This window comes from Trachurus trachurus, assembly GCF_905171665.1.
Source record: "Trachurus trachurus genome assembly, chromosome: 13".
Classification (NCBI taxonomy): Eukaryota; Metazoa; Chordata; class Actinopteri; order Carangiformes; family Carangidae; genus Trachurus; species Trachurus trachurus.
The window spans coordinates 14,320,794-14,342,705 of record NC_139892.1 but is presented as its reverse complement, the minus strand read 5'-3'; the positions used below and the strand labels follow the sequence as shown (position 1 = coordinate 14,342,705).

The following is a 21,912-nucleotide window of genomic DNA, read 5'->3' as shown; positions in this document are numbered from 1 at the left end:
ATCAAGATGAATTGAACAATAGAAGAAATGTGAGTGCTGCCCTGGGTGAAGGTGGATGAACCGCTCAGGTGCTCTTCAAGGACACAGGATGAAAAAACTGATGATGAACACAGCAAGCAGACTGTTAACAGTTCAAATAAAGGATTAAAATAAAGGATTTTTAACAACACCTCAGAGTGCCTCGGACCCATCAGTTTTGGACTGCCTTTTACTTTTTACCACTACTTGCACCAGGACAGTCTGCTTGCTGTGTTTTTTATCTTCATTAATCAAGATTAATTGGTGGAAAATGAATATGGGTTAGTCAACACAAAACATAGACGTAATATTGTGGTTCCTCCAACTTTTTCACATCTGGAACACCACACCTCGGCTCCCTTATCACATCCAGGGAGGGAGGGTCCAGATGTCCCTTCTCTGTCAGACCAAATAAGTTTTGCATTTCTATGATCTGAAACTGACCTGACCTGTCTGGATGGTGCTCTGTCTCTGCTTACGGGATCCAGGTTATACACTGCAAAAACTCAAAATCTTACCAAGAGTATTTGTCTTATAGTCAAAATGTCATTTCTAGTCAAAACAAGTATAGGTAAAATAAGACTCATCACATTAAAAGTGTGATGAGTCTTACTTTTTAATGTATGAGTCTATACCTATACTTGTTTTGACTAGAAATGACATTTTGACTATAAGACAAATACTCTTGGTAAGATTTTGAGTTTTTGCAGTGTATAACCTGGATCCAGTAAGCAGAGACAGAGCACCATCCAGACAGGTCAGGTCAGTTTCAGATCATAGAAATGCAAAACTTATTTGGTCTGACAGAGAAGGGACATCTGGACCCTCCCTCCCTGGATGTGATAAGGGAGCCGAGGTGTGGTGTTCCAGATGTGAAAAAGTTGGAGGAACCACAATATTACGTCTATGTTTTGTGTTGACTAACCCATATTCATTTTCCACCAATTAATCTTGATTAATGAAGATAAAAAACACAGCAAGCAGACTGTCCTGGTGCAAGTAGTGGTAAAAAGTAAAAGGCAGTCCAAAACTGATGGGTCCGAGGCACTCTGAGGTGTTGTTAAAAATCCTTTATTTTAATCCTTTATTTGAACTGTTAACAGTCTGCTTGCTGTGTTCATCATCAGTTTTTTCATCCTGTGTCCTTGAAGAGCACCTGAGCGGTTCATCCACCTTCACCCAGGGCAGCACTCACATTTCTTCTATTGTTCAATTCATCTTGATTAATATTGATTATTTTTGTCGGTCCATCCATCATGGGTATACAGGACTATACCAAACACACTCCTGACATGAAGAGAGGATGTGGAAAAGTCCTTTCGTTCAGCCCTGAAGATGTGGAGCGCAGCAGCACCACTGAGGTTCATCAAAGTCAACCATGGCAAAACTGATATAGTCATCTCCTTCGCCCGCAGAAGTGAATCTGCAAACCACTTATGAGGAGTTATTATGCTGCTTAAAATACACTCAACACTAATTATGGTTAATCATGCCAAAAAATGAAAGAGAAGCTACAATATTTTTTTTGAAACAGTGTAAATCAGATTTTCACATTTTCCCCATAAACCCTGATTTATTCACTCGTTCTGTTGAAGCTCATGGAGATTTCTTTCCGTTTGATGGACCCGGGGTGTGCTGGCTCATGCCTTTCAGCCTGGAGAGGGGATGGGAGGAGACGTTCACTTTGATGAGGATGAAACATGGACTGCGGGGAGGCAAGGTTTGTCAGTCAAAGGGAGTTTGTAATTCTGTGAGAAGTGACATAATTTACACAGAGAATAAAACCCAAGACTCAAAGTCATGAATCCAACGGGCTAAAAACCACGGTGTCGGACTTTATCTCAACCTTTGCGAACAGCCACTTACTTGTCTCATTTGTCTGAATAAAAACCTTGAAGAACATGCACTGTTGCCCTGTTCTTCTATGTGGTTATTTGCCTCTATTTGTTTAAAATCAATACACTCAAATAGTGCATTGATTACACTCACTGTGAGTTGCTTGGGATAAAGGTATCTGTTCAATGTCATTGAAAATTGTTAAAACAGTGCAATCTTGGTGCAGTATTTGTAAAAATATAAATAAATCCTGAACCACAAAATGGTTTGAGGCTCTTTGGCCACGCCCCAAACCAGTGATGTCACACCAGGTGTAACAGATGCCACAGGTGCTGCAGCCCTCTGTGTGAAGGTGTGGCCAAAAGTGACGCTTTCAAACAGGCAAAGAGTGTGGCAACAGTTCTCTGTGTAATTCTGTGCTAATTTACCTCTTGAAATGACTAATTTGACTAATTTGTTGCTCAGGTTTCAGCCTGTTTGCAGTTGCAGCTCATGAGCTCGGCCATTCTCTGGTTTGTCTCACTCAGAGGACGCCTCTGCACAGGCCTCACAGCAGCACACGGTAATCTCTGTCCAAAGATGATGAGCTCGGTCGCCAAGCACTCTACGGTGAGGAACAAAACGAAAATGCAAAATTATTGGCGACACTTTCTACCACATCTATTGTGCATTATGAGCTGATTCATAGTGAATTAAAATGCTCATCATTATCAATCATAATGCATTATGACTACACTCATAAACACACATAATGCTTTATGATGCACTATATCAACAGTTATGAAAAACTATAAATCCAGCCTTGTCATGCTAAGTGAAGCGAACTTCACTTTACTTAAAGCATAGGTAGGCTACATTGATAACTTATGATCCTTCGTGGAGTCCTTACAATAGTTGATTGTGTGTATATAGGGGTATATGTAGTCATAATTTATTATAAGCCCCATCAGTCAGCCTGTAGTTTATAACCAGTCAAGAGAACTCATAAGACCATTGGATTTATAAGTCATTAGCTTATTCCTAACTGTTGATATAGTGTATCATAAAGCACTATGTGTAGTCATAATGCATTACGATTGATTATGATGAGCATTATAATTCACTATGAATGCACTCATAATGCACTATGTGGTCTTCCAAATTATTATTATTACTCATTCAAAAACTAATATAAAAAATTAGTTTAAAATGAATTTATAATATATAATGTGTTTTTAGGTAAGCTGACTGGAAAACTGGAACCCCAACCTGCACCTGAAAAGTGTGACCCCAACTTCTCTTTTGATGCAGCAGCTGTAATTCATGATCAAGTCATGATTTAATTGATTGCAAGCAGACTTAAAGTATAATTTAGCTGCAATCAAATGTACATGTTGTTTTAATCCAGGTGCATGTGGATGAGAACAACAGGGAGGTATCGGAGTCACCTGAGAGAGGGTCACAGCGGCACATATTTACCCAGCATCAGTTCTCCTGTTGATGCCGCTTATGACATCCCTGCCAAAGGCGTGGCGTACATATTCACTGGTAGAGTAATGGGCAGTCTGCAAAGCATCACTTAGGCCCTGTCAGCATGACAAGGCTGGATTTCCAGTAGGAGAGCACAACGTTGAGCCCAAATTACAGCCTTGTGCAACCTAAGTGTTGCACTTCATGCAAGAGGCTCATTGAGTTTGGCAGCAGCTGTGGTATGTTGCTGTTTTTCATTGTGTCCCAAAATGCAGTGACACGGCTGTGTTTTTCCAGGTCGTAAGTACTGGGTGGTGCAACAGCTTAAGATGAAGAGTCACGTCGGCTCCATCTACGAGTTTGGCTTCTCCGCCAGAATCAGGCAGGTCGACGCTGCCGTACATGTCAGTGAAAATGGCAAAACAGTCTTCTTCACAGGACAGTTTTATTACAGGTAACCTAAAAAAAGAAAAGAAAAGAAAAAAACACACACAGTGACATCTGATATACCGGTAAACACATTTAACACATGAAGTGAGTGAATAGCCCAGTATTAACCAACAACCTAATGATATGTTGTAACCCTTCCATATGCAGCTTTCCGAATGGGCTGGCAACCATTGATTCTTTTCAGAATCAATGAATCTCTCAATTATTCTCTTTATTTATTCATAATTTATTTGTTTATTTGATAGAAACAATGCATGTTAATGAACCTCAGTACCACATACACAATTTCACATGACAGTACTATATATAAATACAGCAGTGATTCTCAAACTGGTACGCGGGCTCCCTCTATACAGTATATGTATATTGTATATTAAATGCATATAGTGAACAAATTCATTTTGCTGATTGATTGGAGTATCAAAAATAATTTATTTATCATCTACTATTAACTCTAAATACATTGTCATCATCTACACTTATACAGTGCATTTAATTCATTCATATTGGATAAAATAAACTACAACTATTATGCTCTCTAAGTGAACACCGTCCGTACCCAAACAACAAATAAATTCGGTGAACGGAATAAATGAATGTGAAGAATTCAACCTCAGGTATGATGAGCGTAGGAGACGGATGGACCCGGGCTTCCCCACACTCATCCAGACAGACGGTCCTGGAATCCCAAGGAGGGTCAACGCTGCCTTTAAGTGGCATGGTAACGTAAACAGTGAAACACAGTTTATGGTCATGAACTCTTTTTAACGCGGACCTGAGCAACAGGATACAAACAGAGGACAACTGAAATAGAAGTTGTAATTTCTTGTTTTTTTTTTTACTGGGTTTAGGTGGCGGACGGGTGGTGGCTTACCACACTGGACACACATTTATACTGAAAACACCACTTTTCACCAGTTTTAGAACAATGTGTTAACTGAAGTTGAAATTTTCTATTCACAGCTGAACTTTGTTGGGATAACACAGTTGTTATGAACACACACATTACATATGTCATGAAAATATTGCCGTTTTTATTTTAACTCTTGTGATCTTCTGTGGACAAACACCTTCCTCCTCAGTGGGCCACAACTCTACCAATTTGACGTCAGACAAAACCGAGTGGTGAATATTGTAGCAGTGAATTCTTGACTGGGATGCTAATGGTTTAGCAGTTTAAATTATAATGGAATAATAAAATGAGAAACACTCATGGTTGTTTGACTTACATCATTATTTGGCCAAGCTGTAAGTCTGAATATGTGTAAAAAATAAAAAGCTTTCAAACTCTGAGCTGTAATGAGCTGAAAGATGTTCGGTAAAACCAGTACTTAAGTAAAACCAGCAAGAAAGTCCAAAAAATATGTGGCAGATTTCAGGTAAACACTTGGAGAAACCAAATCATGCAAGGATGAATGTGAGTGGGGTTGTTCTGATATGACATCACAAAGTTACTTGTCCTCGTGAGTACAGGCTGTGTGCATTTCTCTGAGGGTTTTGATACTTCAACAGAATCAAAAAAATGCAGCCTGGTTTTTGACAAAAGACAGTTCTCAATTTATACAATATGGGGCCTTGGTAACACTTTACAATAAGGGCCCTTAATTAACGTTAGTTAGTACATTATTATTTTTGCATTACATATACATTGAGGAGGAATGGAGCGTTACACTGATGTTGCATTCACGTGCAGTCGGGCAGACGGCCGTCACCGTCAGTAACAAATCAGATGTCATTTTAGTCACAGAAGTCGAAAGAAAGCCGGTAAAACGTGGGTCAGGTAACAATACGACATCGCCATGACAATATATTGTCACGTGTATTGTTTTGCCTCGTGCTGACGGACCACTTGTTTACATAGAGGCTTGTTTACGCCGTTACGTGCAGCGGCAGTTGTCCAATTTCATGTGAATGCAGCATGAAAAATACGATTGAGTTGCTTACACAACCGCAACGCTAGATGGGAGTAATTCCTAAACAATGTACCTTTAATATATAAACTAATGTGTTAATTAATGCTGAGTAATGCATACATAATGATAACTAATTACATTATTCAACTTGTATTATTACTTAATCATTTATTAACTAACTTTGAGTAGTAAACATTAATTAACTGCTTACTAATAGGCTACATTAATTAATGTGTTTCCTATTCCTAAGTAATACACAATAATGATTGTTAATATATCTGTAAACAGTTAATTAATGCTTAATAATGTACTAACTAACGTTAATTAAGGGACCCTTATTGTAAAGTGTTACCTGGGACCTTTAACACTAATGCAAGGAAGTTTGTTCCCTTTTTTTAACAAACATGTACGTAGGCCTAAGCAGGCTTCATGACAGAATACTTGCCTTTAGTAGCTAATACCCAGCACTGGAGAGTTTTGGCCTCCATAAGTAATGACTCATCAGCTCTCAAAGATATAGAAAAGTTGGGTAACTCTGTTCATGTTTACCACCAAACTGGACTGTGGTCTGTGTACATGCAAAGGTTATCAAATGCAAAATAGAACAATGTAAACAAACACAAAGAAATGTTCCAGTACATACTTAACTGGTCAGTATTTCTCTGGGTTACAGCTTGCAGGGGACACTTTTGCATTTTGCCAAGTTTTAAGTTAGTGACAGTTTATGTACTCAAAAATGATAAAGCCACTCAAATGTGACAAATGATAAAATAAAATATCGCACAACAAAGAAATTAAAAAAAAATGTAGAAAAAATAAAAGCATTTCACGGAAAGAAAAAAGGCAAACACAATCAAACTGTTCCACAAACATTACAAAGGTGAAGTCAACTTGATTGTATCTCCTGCTGTGTTATCACAGAGCCCCCTCTCTGCTCCCCTGCCCCCTCTGGCACAGAGGCTTGTCTTAGCATTGAGTAGGCAGCTCCTCTTCAGCGTTTATCAGCGCGATGCACACAAACACACACACCAGACCGTCACAGCAGCTGCCTTTATAAGAGGAGAGTGGATGGTGGAGGAGAAAAACATCTGAACAAGATGTCTGTCGCTGGATTTTGGATGGTGCTGCTGAGCTGTTTGGCACTTTGTCGAGCAGCGCCTACCATCGCTCCAACAATTTCACCAGAGGACGAAGACCTGGCTCAGGTAATGGATTATTCAGTTTGCATTTATATTAGGGGTGAGGAGTGATCATTAATCAGTAAGACATAGTGCAATATATTTTAGATTGTTTTAGGTAACAAGGATTATGATTTGTCATTTCTTTCTGTCTGTATCAGGGATATCTTTCTCAGTACTTTGGCGATGTTGGGTTGACAAACTCCACAGTGCGAAGCATCACCAACTTCACCGCCGATCTGGAGGCCATGCAGGCTTTCTTTGGGCTGGAGGTATTAACAGTGAATTGAATATTTCACCCACTGTGAGCATGTACGAGGAAAAAACAGCACTGATCTCTGTGGAAATTACAAGAGGTTTGTAGTGGGAAACATTAAACGTACTTCCAAAGCCACTCAAGTTATTAGCAGTATAAGGTTCAACTGACTTGACTCGTTTACTCACAAGTCATTGAGGTTGTCATTGTACAGTTTTACTTCACTTTGTTGTACATCTAGGTATAATATCCTCATCAATATACATCCAAGCTTCTCTTAGTGATTCCTCACACATGAAGATATTACACAAAGGTCCACAGATCTAACACAACACAACACAACACAACACAACACAACACAACACAACAAAACACAACACAACACAACACAACACAACACAACACAACACAACACAACACAACACAACACAACACAACACAACACAACATGACACGACACAACGTAGAGTAACGGTCAAAAACCCTTTTTGCTCTGTACCTAACACTGCTGCTAATCCACGGTCTGACCTTAACTGCCCTCCATTATGTTGCAGAGCGCATGTGCAGTGCCTAGTTCTGGTGCTATAGAACAATTGGAAACTAGGCTGAAAAGGCAGTACAGAAAACCAAAGTATAAAAACACACCATAATCAACAACTAAAATCTTAACTATCTTTAACACAATATTGGCTCCTACATGGTTGAATGCATTTTTTATAGTTTTATTATTAAAATGGAAAATCTTACACATTAGGCAGCCATATTAAATGTTGCTGTCTTGTATTTACCACTGATATGTCTGCCAATACTCTCACCACTAATAAAGATATCATACCAGGAATCATTAAGCAGAAGACAAAATGTCATCATCTGACCACCAGGTCACCGGCGTCCTGAATACAGAGACTGTGGAGGTGATGAAAGCCCCCAGGTGTGGTGTTTCAGACATCAGCCGTTATGGACACTTTCATGGGAAACCCAAATGGGAGAAAAGGCTGATTACCTACAGGCAAGTGGGGGAAGTTATGATATTGTCAGTCGTGACAAAATTGTGATTCAGGTGGTTGAGTAAATAAATGCAACTGCTGCTGCTGATAAATATGTATGATTTGAACAGGATCACTCAGTACACTCGTGATCTGTCCCAGAGTCAGATTGATCAAACCATTGCCAAGGCTTTCCAGCTCTACAGTGATGTCATCCCACTGAACTTCAAACAGATCAACAGCGGCACTGCCGACATCATGATCCTCTTCAAGGGTGGATGTGAGTTTGGATAAAAATAAGAGGTCTTCAGTTAGACGCTTAGACACTCTAAAACCTCTAAAATGATCAAATATGGTTGTGCTATTGTTATTGCAGACCACGGGGACTTTTACCCTTTTGACGGAGCAGGTGGAGTCTTGGCTCATGCAAACTCCCCTGGACGTAATCAGGGAGGGGACACACACTTTGACGATGATGAAACCTGGACTCTTACCCAAAGAGGTAAACACACTCCACCGTGTTATTTTAGTGAACCTGAAGCCACATAGTCCAAAGGTGAAGCAGTACAGATTCCATATGTGCAATAATGAGTGTCAGAATTATTTCATTGTTATTCCTGTCTTCAGGTGTGAATCTACTGTTGGTGGCGGCCCATGAGTTTGGCCATGCTCTAGGCCTGGATCACTCCCGGGACAGACGTGCCCTGATGTATCCCACCTATAAATATGTCAATACAAATGGATACAGGCTGCCAGACGATGACAGGCGAGGGGTTCAAGCCCTTTATGGTATGAAAAATAAGATGCTGCACTTTTTTCAACTGAAAACACAGCTTTGTGTGCACCACATGAAATTGCAAAGGAATTGGACCCATTTTAAATCTGTTGTGGTTTGTTTACTTGACAGCCAGTCTGATTTTAAATATGAGCTTAAGATCCAAGCACAATTTTCTCTATTTGTGTCGATGTCGATGGTTGTTTGCTTTCATGTTGTTGAAGATAATAGTTTAGTCGCTCTTTATTTTACCACTCAATTTCCCAGGAAGCCGTACACCAGTGCCCACAACAGCTCCAAGACCAGAACCACGTCCAGAGCCTGAACCAGAGCCAGAGGACCCAACCGAAAAACCAAACCCCGAAATGAGCAATGCGACCGCGGGCTGGTATTTGACGCTGCTACCTCCATGAGGGGAGATCTGTTCTTCTTCAAGAACGGGTATATTCTGAATATATAGCGACCAGTGTATTCATCTTGAATAAGAATGTTGCATATTTTTACATGTAAATTCAAATGCATTGCTAGATATTACTGGAGAAAGAGTACAACCGTCCAAGGAATTCGGTTCACTAAAGTGAACACAAAATGGCCTGGGATTAACTATGTGGATGCTGCCTTTGAAGTCCCAAGCAGTGATGCTGTGTTTCTATTTGAAGGTAATTTTTGTAGGGTTTTGTTTGATTTGCATGTTGATTGTGGTGAAATTCAACTTACGGTATATACTATAATGAGGCTCTACGGGTAACTAGGAGATATAATAACCTGCAAATGTTTCTCTGCAGGTCGTCAATACTGGGGCATAAGGGCTTCTGGAAAGACAAAATTGCCAGGATACCCAAAGCCTCTCACCAACCTTGGCCTCCCCACATCAGTCCGTAAGGTTGATGCAGCTGTTTATGTGCCCACAACTGGGAAAACATTAATTTTTGTGAACAGACAGTACTGGAGGTGAGTGTTGGTCATGATCAAATTTTATTTTAGGTTATCAACACGATGTGTAGGCTACGGGATAAAAAATGAAAATAACTGTGATGACAACTGATCACTGAGATGCACCAAAGAGCATATTCTCTCTTGCAGCTATGATGCGAGGAGAAACCAAATGGACTATGGATACCCTAGATATATCTCTTGGGATTTCCCCGGCATTGGCACCAAAGTAGATGCAGCCTTTGAGAATTATGGTGAGAAATATTTACCCCCACTTAACCCACTTTATTCTGCTCAAAAATCACCTTTGGTTAGAATGACAGAAAAAATAAACAAGGTATTTAAAGCTGTACAAACTGTTGAATGGCTACGCTAATCCATACCTGTTGGACATCATTTCTTTGTCAAATGACATGTTTATGGCTTATTCTACTATGCAAAGTGTCCAATCATTAGTTAATTTGTCTGTAAGTTCAGCTGCATATAAACTCTGTCTTCCCTCCCACAGGGTATATTTACTTCTCAGATGGTCCCAGACAGACGGAGTACAACCTGCCATACAAGACAGTGATGCGCGTACTGCTCAACTACGGCTGGCTTGACTGTTACTGAGACACAACTGTCTATGCCCTAAATTTTACTGTATTTTTTTTATGATGTTGGGAACAGCTCTTAAGAGGAAGATGTTGTTTTGCAGCCGGCTGTTTGATCAATAACCTGCAGCAAATAAATCAAACTGAGGTCAGTTAATGTTTACCATTTGATCAATTATGTAAATAGTCTTTGACCTGTTTCAAAATGCTTCTGGTTAATTTAATTAAATTTAATGGAACGTGTAAACTGACATAGGTATGGATGGGCATTGTATTTGATAATGTCTGCACAGTTTTAGGTGTAAAACGATGTGTTAGCACATCCCAGTATCACAAATAAATGTTAAAGGGGATCAATGCAAATCTGGTTGCTTCTCCGCTGTTTTGCTAACCCTCCTCCTGGCCGTGTTTGTTTTTAATGAAGCCGAAATTGCGAAAAAGCAATTGACAGAGCGGTGGATAACGTTATATAACATATATAATGTTCCAACGTGTATATTTGTGTAGTCTTAACTGTCATAAACAAAAGATTATGGGTTACAGAGTGCCTTTCTGTCGCGGTGCGCAGAGACGAGAGCTGGGACACCGGGTCAGAGGCCAAGTACTACACTGATGTTGCAAGGTTGGTTTTCAGCCAAGAGACATTTGGTAGAAGGTAGCGAGCCTCCATTGTCCCTCGCAACAAGTTACAAGTCATCACAATTACTCTAAAGCTGTCTAAAGCTGCATGCATAGTTTCTCATTTTCAGAAATAAAACAAAACATATAATAATTTTTAAACTGCTTTTTAAATATTTATATAAATTTATAACTTTTTTAATGAATTTCATGCTATTTATATGCTTTGATTACTAAACGATACTACAAGCATATTTGCTACTTTTAACCGGGTTACACCACCAACTGAGCTGTGGTCCGTGTACATGAGATAGCTATCAAAAACAAAAGAGAACAATGTAAACAAACACAAGTGAAAAAAGAAATGAACAAAATACAGGTCAGTGTGCGGCAACAGTTTTCATGGGATTTCTTGGTTTCCCTCATCAAATACACAATCCAACAACTCCAAAACGCTCTCGTGGACAAGTTGTGACCTGCACATTCATGACGCTATCAGATTGTTTTCAAGGCAAATGCAGATACTGCTTGCTGAAAAACTGCCCCCGACGGGAACACGTATCAGCTGTTTTGCATGAATTTACTTCAAACACAAATCCGTCTCCTAACGTTCTGTTATTAAAAAAAGCGGCTTAAGTCATGCTTTCTCCAGTGAAGGCCTCCAGCTTTACCAAGATTTCTTAACTACCTTGGAAAGTTAATTCCCAACTTTAGTGAACGTATGGCTCCATGGACACCGCCCCTAGCTCTGTAAGTCCCTGTTGATGTATGGACCTCTCTGCCCTACAACTCTTTTTAGACTTGACTATACTTACTTAAAAACTACTAAATACAATATATCCAGGAAATACATCTCAAAGACTGAACTTTTTATTTTTATGTTATAGTTTATTTTAAAGCAGAAGTGAGTGATATATTTGTGTTAATATAAGTCTTAAAGGGATAGTTCACCCTAGAATGATATTTCGCTCATTATCTACTCACCCTCATGTTGACTAAGGGCTGGAAGAATTATCAGAGTCCACCGTCCCTTCTCTTAGTTACAGGGGGTCTCGGCGTAGCAGTGAATTTCAATGCAACGGTTGCAAAGGGACACCGGAGCTCTTCGTAAAAAAACACACACAAAAAACATCCAAATACCTCCATGATGCTCGTATGTAATGTCCGTCTTGTGCTGAAGCCCCAAATTGCGTAATTGTCCCGAAAAAAATTAAATAAGTCTATATTTTAAGCTTGTTTGTAGCGGAAGCTTCTCGTCTTCTTCTTCTTCTCCTCTTCCTGGTCCGTCCAAATATCGCGTGATTTGCGCCGGCGTCAGTGCGGTTACTGCGAATCACGCGATATTTGGACGGACCAGGAAGAGGAGAAGAAGAAGAAGACGAGAAGCTTCCGCTACAAACAAGCTTAAAATATAGACTTATTTAATTTTTTTTCGGGACAATTACGCAATTTGGGGCTTCAGCATAAGACGGACATTACATACGAGCATCATGGAGGTATTTGGATGTTTTTTTGTGTGTGTTTTTTTACGAAGAGCTCCGGTGTCCCTTTGCAACCGTTGCACTGAAATTCACTGCTACGCCGAGACCCCTGTAACTAAGAGAAGGGACGGTGGACTCTGATAATTCTTCCAGCCCTTAGTCAACATGAGGGTGAGTAGATAATGAGCGAAATATCATTCTAGGGTGAACTATCCCTTTAAATAGTTATATCTTCCGACAGCAATCACTTACATAAGCTGTGTCTCAATTCAGGGGCTGCATCCTTCGAAGGGTGCATTTGAAGGCCGATTACGTCACAGCGCTGCGCGAAGGCTGTCCCAATTCATCCAAATTCGAAGGCTCCTCCAAATGCAGCCTCCAAATGCGTCCTCCTTTCCCCTGCATTCGGAGGATGCATCGCTACTATCCTTCGCGGCCTCCCGTATCCCAAGATGCTTTGCTGCACCGTTGTTGTTATTAGCAACCTAGCCGCTAGCTATCGAACGGAGCAGCTCTGTGCTGTAGCCACGGTAACCCGGCTTAGCGGCCGGTTCGGAGGTGTGGCTGCCCGCTGAGCTGAGCTCTGCTCTGGCTGCTCAGGTGAGGAGCGGAGGCAAAGCATCTGACTCAAATAAAGCTATGAAAACATATCACTCTGCTCTTTATTTTCTATTCACTTAATAGCCTGAAGCCTCAAGCCTGAAGCCTACCCCCTGGCTGCTGTTCAATTGTTTGTTTATTAGTATATTAATGATAACTGCCCGTGTATTTATTCTACTTATTAAAAAAAAAAAAAGTGAGGGGCGGAGGAGCGGTAGAGCCGTTGCAGGCGCCACTTTCAAATGTTACGTTGTAACGTTACGCTGTTGTTTACGTTCGGCCGTTGTTTACATTCGGATCAGGAAAGGCTCTGAAGGCTAGACCGTCTCATTTACCGACCGTTGATGCGGCCGACGGAGGAGCCTCCGAAGCCGTTGCCTCCGGAGACCACGTAGGCTGGGTCCTCCGAAGGCTGCAGCCCCTGAATTGAGACACAGCTATAGAGTGTTTGGACTGAAACACGGGTCTCTCAGTCCCTCTGCTCTGCTCTGAGCCGAAGAGAAAACATTTATCGTATCCTACAGTTTTTATCCAATGAGGAGAGAGAACGGCATGCAGGGCTGTGTGTGCAGCCAAGGAACGCCGTGAATGTGGTGACGTAGCGACGAGGACTGTTATTGTGCGTTCAATGAAACTCGTATTTTTCCGACCGTGAAGTGGTACCAGTTCGATCTGGTACGAGTTCACCGGTCGGAAGTTACGAGTGGCCGTTATAGTGACTTTCACCGGTAAAACAGGTCGGAAAAACACGAGTGGGTTGCCTGGAACGCTACAAAGTCGTAAGTTGTGACTTGAAGCTGTAATTTACGATTTCAAAAGCCTGCCTGGAACGCAGCATTAGCGAAAACGACCGGATCACTCACTTCTGCTTTAAGTTGATTTAAAATTAAAAGAAATAATTAACTCATTGAGTGCCAACCACGTAATTTCTCGTTTTTCGTTCCCATGCGTTGAGTGCCGAAAACGAGATTTTTCGTTTTTTGCTTTTTTTTTAAATTATGAAAATAGACACTTTAATACACATTATATGTAAATTTGGGGACTCTACGACGAGGAGAACTGAAATAGATGACGATCAAAGTCACATGACAGCTCATGATCTGGAAGTTTTTATCATAACTCGGCTTCTGCAAACGAGTTCTGCATGCAGATGCAGCAGCTGCTGCAGCGCAGCTGCTCTGCTCTCACCCGCGCTGCTGCTCGAGCTGCTCGAGCTGCTCGGAGCTGAACCAGGAAGCTCTCAGCCGACAGTCCGCCCGGTCTTCATCTGGAGCAACACCGTGTCCTCCCCAAAGTCCTCCCGCGGTAAAATCTGATGGTCTCTGGGCCAAAGCAGACCGGCATCACCGACCCGTACCACACAGAAGGACCGCGACCACCGGCGGGACCGGTCTTCCCGAGCCGCGGTGGCCGACTGACCCTCACGCTCCGCGGCGAGAAGCTGTGACACGGCACGGTGCTCTGTGTTATTGTTGTTTAGTGGCGCCCCCCCCGCCCCCGATGGTGGTTTTGTGAATAGAACAACAACTGTTGTATATATTTATCTTATACGAGCCCTTTGTAGTGTGTCAGAAGAGCGACAGACACAAACAGCGCACCTTTCATAAAAGACGCTCTATCTCCTTTTCTAGAAAAAAAGGAGGGATTTTGGTGAAACCCAGCCATGTTTAGCTTGATTTTTCTCAGGAACAGAGGCACGTAGAAACAAACGGTTTGTGGCCACTTGAAGCATTAAGGTAAACCTTTCAATTGAGCCACAGTATGTGTTGGTGGCAATAATATAGAATACACTGTGGCTCTACATAAAAAGTCAAAAATGGTCTAAATTGCCGGTACACTTGACTAAAACTTTGGAAAGGAGCGCGGCACTCAATGAGTTAAGAGAAAAAAAGTTAAGAAAAGAGAAAAAAATTGTTTAGAGAAGACTAGAAAAAGAAAAGATGAGTAAAAGAAAGAAAAAGAATAGTTAAGGGAAGAAAATAAAAAGAAAGGCGAGAAAAAAGAATAGTTAAGAGAAGAGGAAAAAGAAGACTCGAAAAAATAAAGATCAGTAAAAGAAAGAAAAAGAAATAAGAGAAGAGAAAAAGAAGACTAGAAATTTAGAGAAGAAGAAAATTAGAGATGAGTAAAAGAAAGAGAGAATAATAGTTAAAGGGATAGTTCACCCTAGAATGATATTTCGCTCATTATCTACTCACCCTCATGTTGACTAAGGGCTGGAAGAATTTTCAGAGTCCACCGTCCCTTCTCTGAGTTACAGGGGGTCTTGGCGTAGCAGTGCATTTCAATGCAACGGTTGCAAAGGGACACCAGAGAAAAACACACACAAAAAAACATCCAAATACCTCCATGATGCTCGTATGTAATGTCCGTCTTGTGCTGAAGCCCCAAATTGCGTAATTGTCCCGAAAAAAATTAAATAAGTCTATATTTTAAGCTTGTTTGTAGCGGAAGCTTCTCGAAGCTCCTCTTCCTGGTCCGTCCAAATCTCGCGTGATTCGCAGTAACCGCACTGACGCCGGCGCAAATCACGCGAGATTTGGACGGACCAGGAAGAGGAGCTTCGAGAAGCTTCCGCTACAAACAAGCTTAAAATATAGACTTATTTAATTTTTTTCGGGACAATTACGCAATTTGGGGCTTCAGCACAAGACGGACATTACATACGAGCATCATGGAGGTATTTGGATGTTTTTTTGTGTGTGTTTTTTTACGAAGAGCTCTGGTGTCCCTTTGCAACCGTTGCATTGAAATGCACTGCTACGCCGAGACCCCCTGTAACTCAGAGAAGGGACGGTGGACTCTGAAAATTCTTCCAGCCCTTAGTCAACATGAGGGTGAGTAGATAATGAGCAAAATATCATTCTAGGGTGAACTATCCCTTTAAGAGAAGAAGACAAAAAGAGAAAAGTAAAGTTAAGAAATGAAGAAAAAGAAAAGAAAAGTTAAGGAAAGAAGATAAATAAATTGTTTAGAGAAGACTAAAAAACAAAAGATGAGTAAAAGAACAGAAAAAGAAAGGTGAGAAAAAAGAACTGTTAAGAGAAGAGAAAAAGAAGACTAGAGAAGACTAGACAAATTAAGATCGTAAAAGAAAGAAAAAAGAAAAAGAAGACTAGAGATTTAGAGAAGAATAAAATTAGAGGTGAGTAAAAGAAAAAGAGAGAAAAAAAATAGTAAGAGAAGACAAAAAGAGAAAAGTTAAGTTAAGCAAAGAAGAAAGAGGAAAGAAAAGTTAAGGAAAGAAGAGAAATAAAGTGTTTAGAGAGACTAGAAAAAAGAAAGATGAGTAAAAGAAAACAAAAGTAATAGTTAAGGGAAGAAAAGAAAAGAAAGGCGAGAAAAAAGAATAGTTAAGAGAAGGGAAAAAGAAGACCAGAAGTTTAGAGAAGTCTAGAAAAATTACAGATCAGTAAGAGAAGAAAAAAGAAAATATAGTTAAGAGAAGAAAAAAGAAGACATTTAGAGAAGAAGACAATAAGATGGAAAAAGAAAGAGAAAAGAATAGTTAAGAGAAGAAGACAAAAAAGAAAAGCAAAGTTAAGCAAAGAGAAAAGAAAGTTAAGGAAAGAAGAGAAAAAGAAAAGAAAAATGGTGGGAAATAAAGTCAGTTCCGATGATGCTGGATGAGGTCTCCCTTCTCCTCTTCCACCTCCTTGGTTTCCTCAGCCCCAAGGCATGGCGGATCCTCGTCCATGTTGACCTCCTGTCTGAGTGGGCCATGTTTTCTTGGGGCGGCTGGTTGTTGCTCCTCTCTGGTGTGGGGGTCATGTCTTCTTGGGGAGGCTGGTTGTTGCTCCTCTCTGGTCGGGGGGCCATGTCTTCTTGGGGAGGATGCTGGCTGTTGCTCCTCTCTGCCTCAAGAGTTGCAATCAACTCATGGTTAAGTTCGAGTTGAGTGTTGTGCTGAGCTCTCAGCTCCTCCAGCACTTTTCTCAGAGACAGGTTCTCGTCCGATGCTATTTCTTGAATTGCGCGGATATCTTGGGTCATCTTTTTTCTGGAAGTGTCGATCTTAGCCCTCAGGTTTTCCTCCAGGCGCTGGCGTTCTGTCACGTTGGCAGCATGAGCCTTCCTTTCTTTCTCTAGTTCTTGCTGCAAACTCTCGGCCTGCTGAGTGGCTTCTTTGTTCTTCTCTTCAAGCTCCGTAGTCAGTTCACCGTTTAGTTCGAGCTGAGTGTTGAGCTGGGTTTTCAGCAGCTCTAGCTTTAGAACCAGCTCCTGCTCAGATGCTTTTTGGTTTTCTGTGGTCATCATGTGTTGGAGGGCCTCAATCTCAGCCCTCAGGATTTTCTCCACAGGCTTATTTTCTGATTCCGTGGCAGCAGAAGCCTCCATGTGTTTGTTGAGATCCCTCGATACTATCGTTTGGACCTCAAACATGTCCCTCAGTTGTCGGACTGTTAGCTCTCCTTTCGGTTCAGAACAAGTATTCACCATTGCATTAGTTTTAAGAAAGTTCGTCTGTTTGATGGCGGCGATCTCAGCCCTCAAGTTTTTCTCCAGGAGCTGGTATTGTGTCACATCATGAGCCCTTCATTTCTTTTCTCAGCTCTTTCTGCAGATTATCACCTGCTGTCTGGCCCCTGAGTACATCAGCTTCATACTTCTGGGTGTCTTGGTAGGAAGCTTCTTGTAGAGCTTTGTTCCTTTCTACTCTCTCAAGCTCCAGTAGTCAGTTCACTGTTTAGTTCGAGCAGAGTGTTGTGCTGAGCTCTCAGCTCCACCAGCACTTTTCTCAGAGCCAGGTTCTCGTCCGATGCTATTTGTTGAATACGCGGATATCTTGGGTCATTCTTTTTTCTGGAAGTGTCGATCTTAGCCCTCAGGTTTTCCTCCAGGTGCTGGCGTTCTGTCCACGTTGGCAGCATGAGCCTTCCTTTCTTTCTCTAGCTCTTGCTGCAAACTCTCGGCTGCTGAGTGGCTTCTTGGAGAGCTTGTTCTTCTCTTCAAGCTCCGTAGTCAGTTCACTGTATAGTTCGTGCTGAGTGTTGAGCTGGGTTTTCAGCTGCTGCCGCTCTAGCTTTTCGGTGGCCATCCTGTGTTGGAGGGCTTCAATCTCAGCCCTTAGGATTTTCTCCACGGACTGATTTTCTGATTCCCTGGCAGCACAAGACTCCACGCTGTTCATCAGGATTCTTCGACTCAAACATGTCCCTCAGTTGTCGAACTGTTACCTTGCCTTTTGGTTCAGAACTAGCATTCGCCATTGCGTTTGTTTAAGAAAGTTTGAAAATGAAACGACTAAAAATTACACTGTGCACTCTGAACAGGCGTCTGCTTCAGCAATGTGTCTAATGAGCTATTGTGTTCTGCCCTATATGCTGCGTTCATAACAACTCGGAGGTCGGGATTCCCAACTCGGAAATTTCCGACTTCCGACATCATTGCGTTCACGCTGCAGGAACTCGGGAGAAAAAACATGGATACCTGAAGGAAGTTTGGCATATTGTGGCTCATAGCTGAATACGAAAAATAAATGCAGCAGTAAATTGTGTTTATTTTGGAGGAGAGGAGACGCCGCAGATGAGTGCACATATAATGTTACAGCCTTGATAACAGTTCAACGTTATTTCCGTCACATACGAGGGCCGCAATTTCACACCATACAACAATCACAGCTTAATATAAACGTATTTCATATAGGCTACTGCAATAATACACAAAAGATATGCATTAAAACCTCAACAAATACTTAAAATGTCTAAATTCTAACCATTTAAGACGAGGGCTGCCATGTTTTGATGTTGTCGTGACGTCCAAGTCGGAAACTCGGAGCTCTGATATGATACCCGAGTTCCCGACCTGTAATTTCCGAGTTTGACGCCGTTCAATTCATTTTTTACAACTCGGAGCTCGTTTTTTTTCCGACTTCCGAGTTGTCTTGAAGGCAGCATAAGTATTGCCTTATGATGTCACTGATGATGTCACAAGACATTTTGACTTTGAAGCTGAGTGTTCCATTTTGACTTTGAAGCTGAGTGTTCCATTTTGACTTTGAAGCTGAGTGTTCCATTTTGACTGTGAAGTTGAGTGTTCCATTTTGACTGTGAAGTTGAGTGTTCCATTTTGACTGTGAAGTTGAGTGTTCCATTTTGACTGTGAAGTTGAGTGTTCCATTTTGACTGTGAAGTTGAGTGTTCCATTTTGACATCTTGGCCTGATGATGTTGTGACAGTTGAGGTTCCTGTCACTATGCCCCCAATTGATCATGCGCCCTGGCTACTTGGCCAAGGGGATATACCTTTGGCCAAGTGGCAAGCGCGCATGACTCTTACCCGGGAGGTGTGGGTTCAATCCCTGCCCGGGCCCTCTTCACCTTGCCACAATGTCATTGTGATGACAATATAGATAGATGTCATAACAGACCTATCTATCTATATTGAAGATAGGCACGTTTGTCCTACCCAAAAATTATACCGTGGAGGAGAAAAATATTTGATTTTGAAATCTTCAACTCACTTGCTTTTATTATGAAAGCGCATCAAAGCGTCATGTGACTGGCCCACCCTCCCCTCACACTCTGAGTGTTTGAGAGGCAGGAGTCGGGAGACTGATCCCGGTTGTGGAATCCGGTTTCCAGTATGGTCCTTGTACTGATTTCAGTTCTGGTGGTCCTGGTTCTGGTGGGCCTGGTCCCTGTTCTGGCACTGTCCCGGCCCCATGGTCCTGGCTATGGTCTTTGTCCCAGTTCATGTAGGATCCCGGCTCCAGTGGTCCTGGGTTCAGGGCCAGGGGTACAAGGTACCTGACAGTGAGTAGACAATTGGTGAATTATTGGTTTTGGGTGAAGTATCCCTTTAAGTTAAATTGTCAATTGGTCATATTAATCCATACCTCTTCACACACAATTACCTTGTAATATGGCATGTTTTTAGTTCATTTTACTGTTACTGTTCTACTGTTTTTAATTCTCTCTGTCAGTTCAGCTAATGAAACTTCTCAGATGGTCCCAGACAGACTGAGTACAACCTGCCATACAAGACGGTGATGCGTGTACTGCTCAACTACGGCTGGCTTGACTGTTAATGAGACTATGCCCTTAATGTAATTGCAGTTTGCATGTTTATCATTTTGTTTATGATGTTGGGAAGGCAAAGGTCTGTGAATGTTTACCATTTGATCAATTCTGTAAATAATCTCTGACCTATTTCAAAATGCTTCTGGTTAATTTTCTGCAATGTATGGCACTTGTAAAGGGACATATAGCCTACCGATGGTCATTATATTTGCTCAGACATGTTTGCACAATTTTGGGTGTAAAACAATTGTTAGTAGCACACCCCAGTATTACAAATAAATGTTAAGATGGAGTTAAGATCTCGTGCAGTTCCATTGTCCCTTCTTGTAATGATAGGGATCAGCTTGCAGGATTTTCTTATTTGAAAACACTGTAAAAAATAAAAAATAAAACAGTTTAGGTCATTAGTCGCTCTTGATCATAACTCAACTGTGATGTTGTGAAATAAACCTGTCTTTACCCTGGCCTGGATGCAGCAATTTTGGAATTAGGGCCACAGGGTTTTTGTTCAGCCACATGAGAAGAGACCCAATATAGAAAGAGAGCTGAATCATGAACATGGATAAATGAAGGATTTTATGGTTTGTTGTGCAGACAGAAGAATACAGGTTTAGGCAAACAACAAGCTGGCAAGAGAGGCAATAGAGTGCAGAAGATACAGTCAATGAGAATGGTGGAGCTTTAAAGAGTCCCCCCACCCCCCACCACCAAAACAAGATAGTATTATCCCTTATCGGTAGTGACACTCAGTTGTGCAGACAGTTTTGGATTCATTTTCCCAGGTTGTGACATAGCCTGTCTGTCTGTGGCAATTTTGAAGCCACTTGACTGGAGTGAATAAACTGGAGTTATTTTTATCAAAAAAATAAACTACTTTCAAAAACAATGTGTTCTCATACTCCAGATAATCCATAACAGAACATGATGTCAACATGAGTTATTTGGACAATAGAAAGATGAAAACAGTCAACATTGACACATGTGTTTTATTTAGGTCAGGGCACTGGAAAGAAATGTCACTGTTCGAATTTGCAAGTATAATTTTACAAAACCACAAAGAAAATTTGTGTCAGCCGCATTATAAAGGAGAGACAGAAAAATGGATAGATTGGCTCAAAACTTGAGCAGATACCTCCAACATAGTTGCATGACACAAGGGATTTTTTAAATAAAAACCACAAAAATGATTTTTCATGCCCTTTGCTTGAAGCACATTTATGGGGAATCTAACCCTTTCATTGCCTACCACCATGACAGGCTGACTAAGCAATAATTTGAGAGTAATTTAGTTCAGAGATGATGATTTCTCAGTTCACAGAAAATGGGCCCAGATCTTCACTCATGCATTTAGGACAGGGCAGTCCTTCCTCAGTGTAGGCGTGGCATATGGCTACTCTGCAACATGTTCATCTAATCTGGGTGTTCTTGTACAATAAAAACAACCACACAAATTATCTAGGTGTATCACAGTGTCATTTTATAATAACAAAGAATCTAAAGAAAATATTGTGACAGTAAGATGAAAAATTGTGCATTTTGTGTGGAGATCTGGCTACATACAACTCCATGTAGGCCTAACTACACCACCTTGACAGAAAAATCAGTTTCTACCAACCTCAAATCAAAAAGCCTATGCTTTCACTAAATCAACAGTTGCATGGTAAAAAAAAAAAAAGAAAGAAAAAGAAAAAAAGGGCAGGGGTTATTGCCTCATAATTTAGGCAACATTGCAATTGAAATGGGAACAAATTAGCTATAAGAAAGTGAAATTCCACACTGAGTGAGATACAGGAAGGACACATTTG

General features: G+C 41.1%; 1 protein-coding gene, 1 long non-coding RNA gene and 1 pseudogene across 3 annotated transcripts in view; 2 read left to right on the top strand and 1 right to left on the bottom strand.

Annotated features, from left to right (window-relative positions):
- Positions 1 to 20,348, bottom strand: part of LOC310996458 — a 38,991-nt gene extending 18,643 nt beyond the window's left edge. Inside the window, exon 1 of the long non-coding RNA XR_014595897.1 lies at positions 19,942 to 20,348. This is a non-coding gene — a long non-coding RNA (uncharacterized lncRNA). The remainder of the gene's footprint in view (positions 1 to 19,941) is intronic.
- LOC310995702 (collagenase 3-like) lies at positions 801 to 4,521 on the top strand (the record flags this gene model as incomplete). The annotated part of the gene is given in 11 exon segments (XM_083984823.1): positions 801 to 890; positions 1,287 to 1,312; positions 1,314 to 1,435; positions 1,614 to 1,643; positions 1,646 to 1,738; positions 2,320 to 2,361; positions 2,364 to 2,416; positions 3,145 to 3,149; positions 3,242 to 3,381; positions 3,601 to 3,757; positions 4,371 to 4,521. Coding segments are annotated over 11 exon segments (909 nt in total).
- Positions 6,603 to 10,778, top strand: LOC310996457 (collagenase 3-like; annotated as a pseudogene). The gene is made up of 11 exons (XR_014596499.1): positions 6,603 to 6,871; positions 7,006 to 7,116; positions 7,982 to 8,109; positions 8,218 to 8,366; positions 8,463 to 8,588; positions 8,714 to 8,875; positions 9,129 to 9,302; positions 9,390 to 9,520; positions 9,647 to 9,812; positions 9,945 to 10,048; positions 10,303 to 10,778. The product of XR_014596499.1 is annotated as a collagenase 3-like (transcript).
- Positions 20,349 to 21,912: the final 1,564 nt, after the last annotated feature.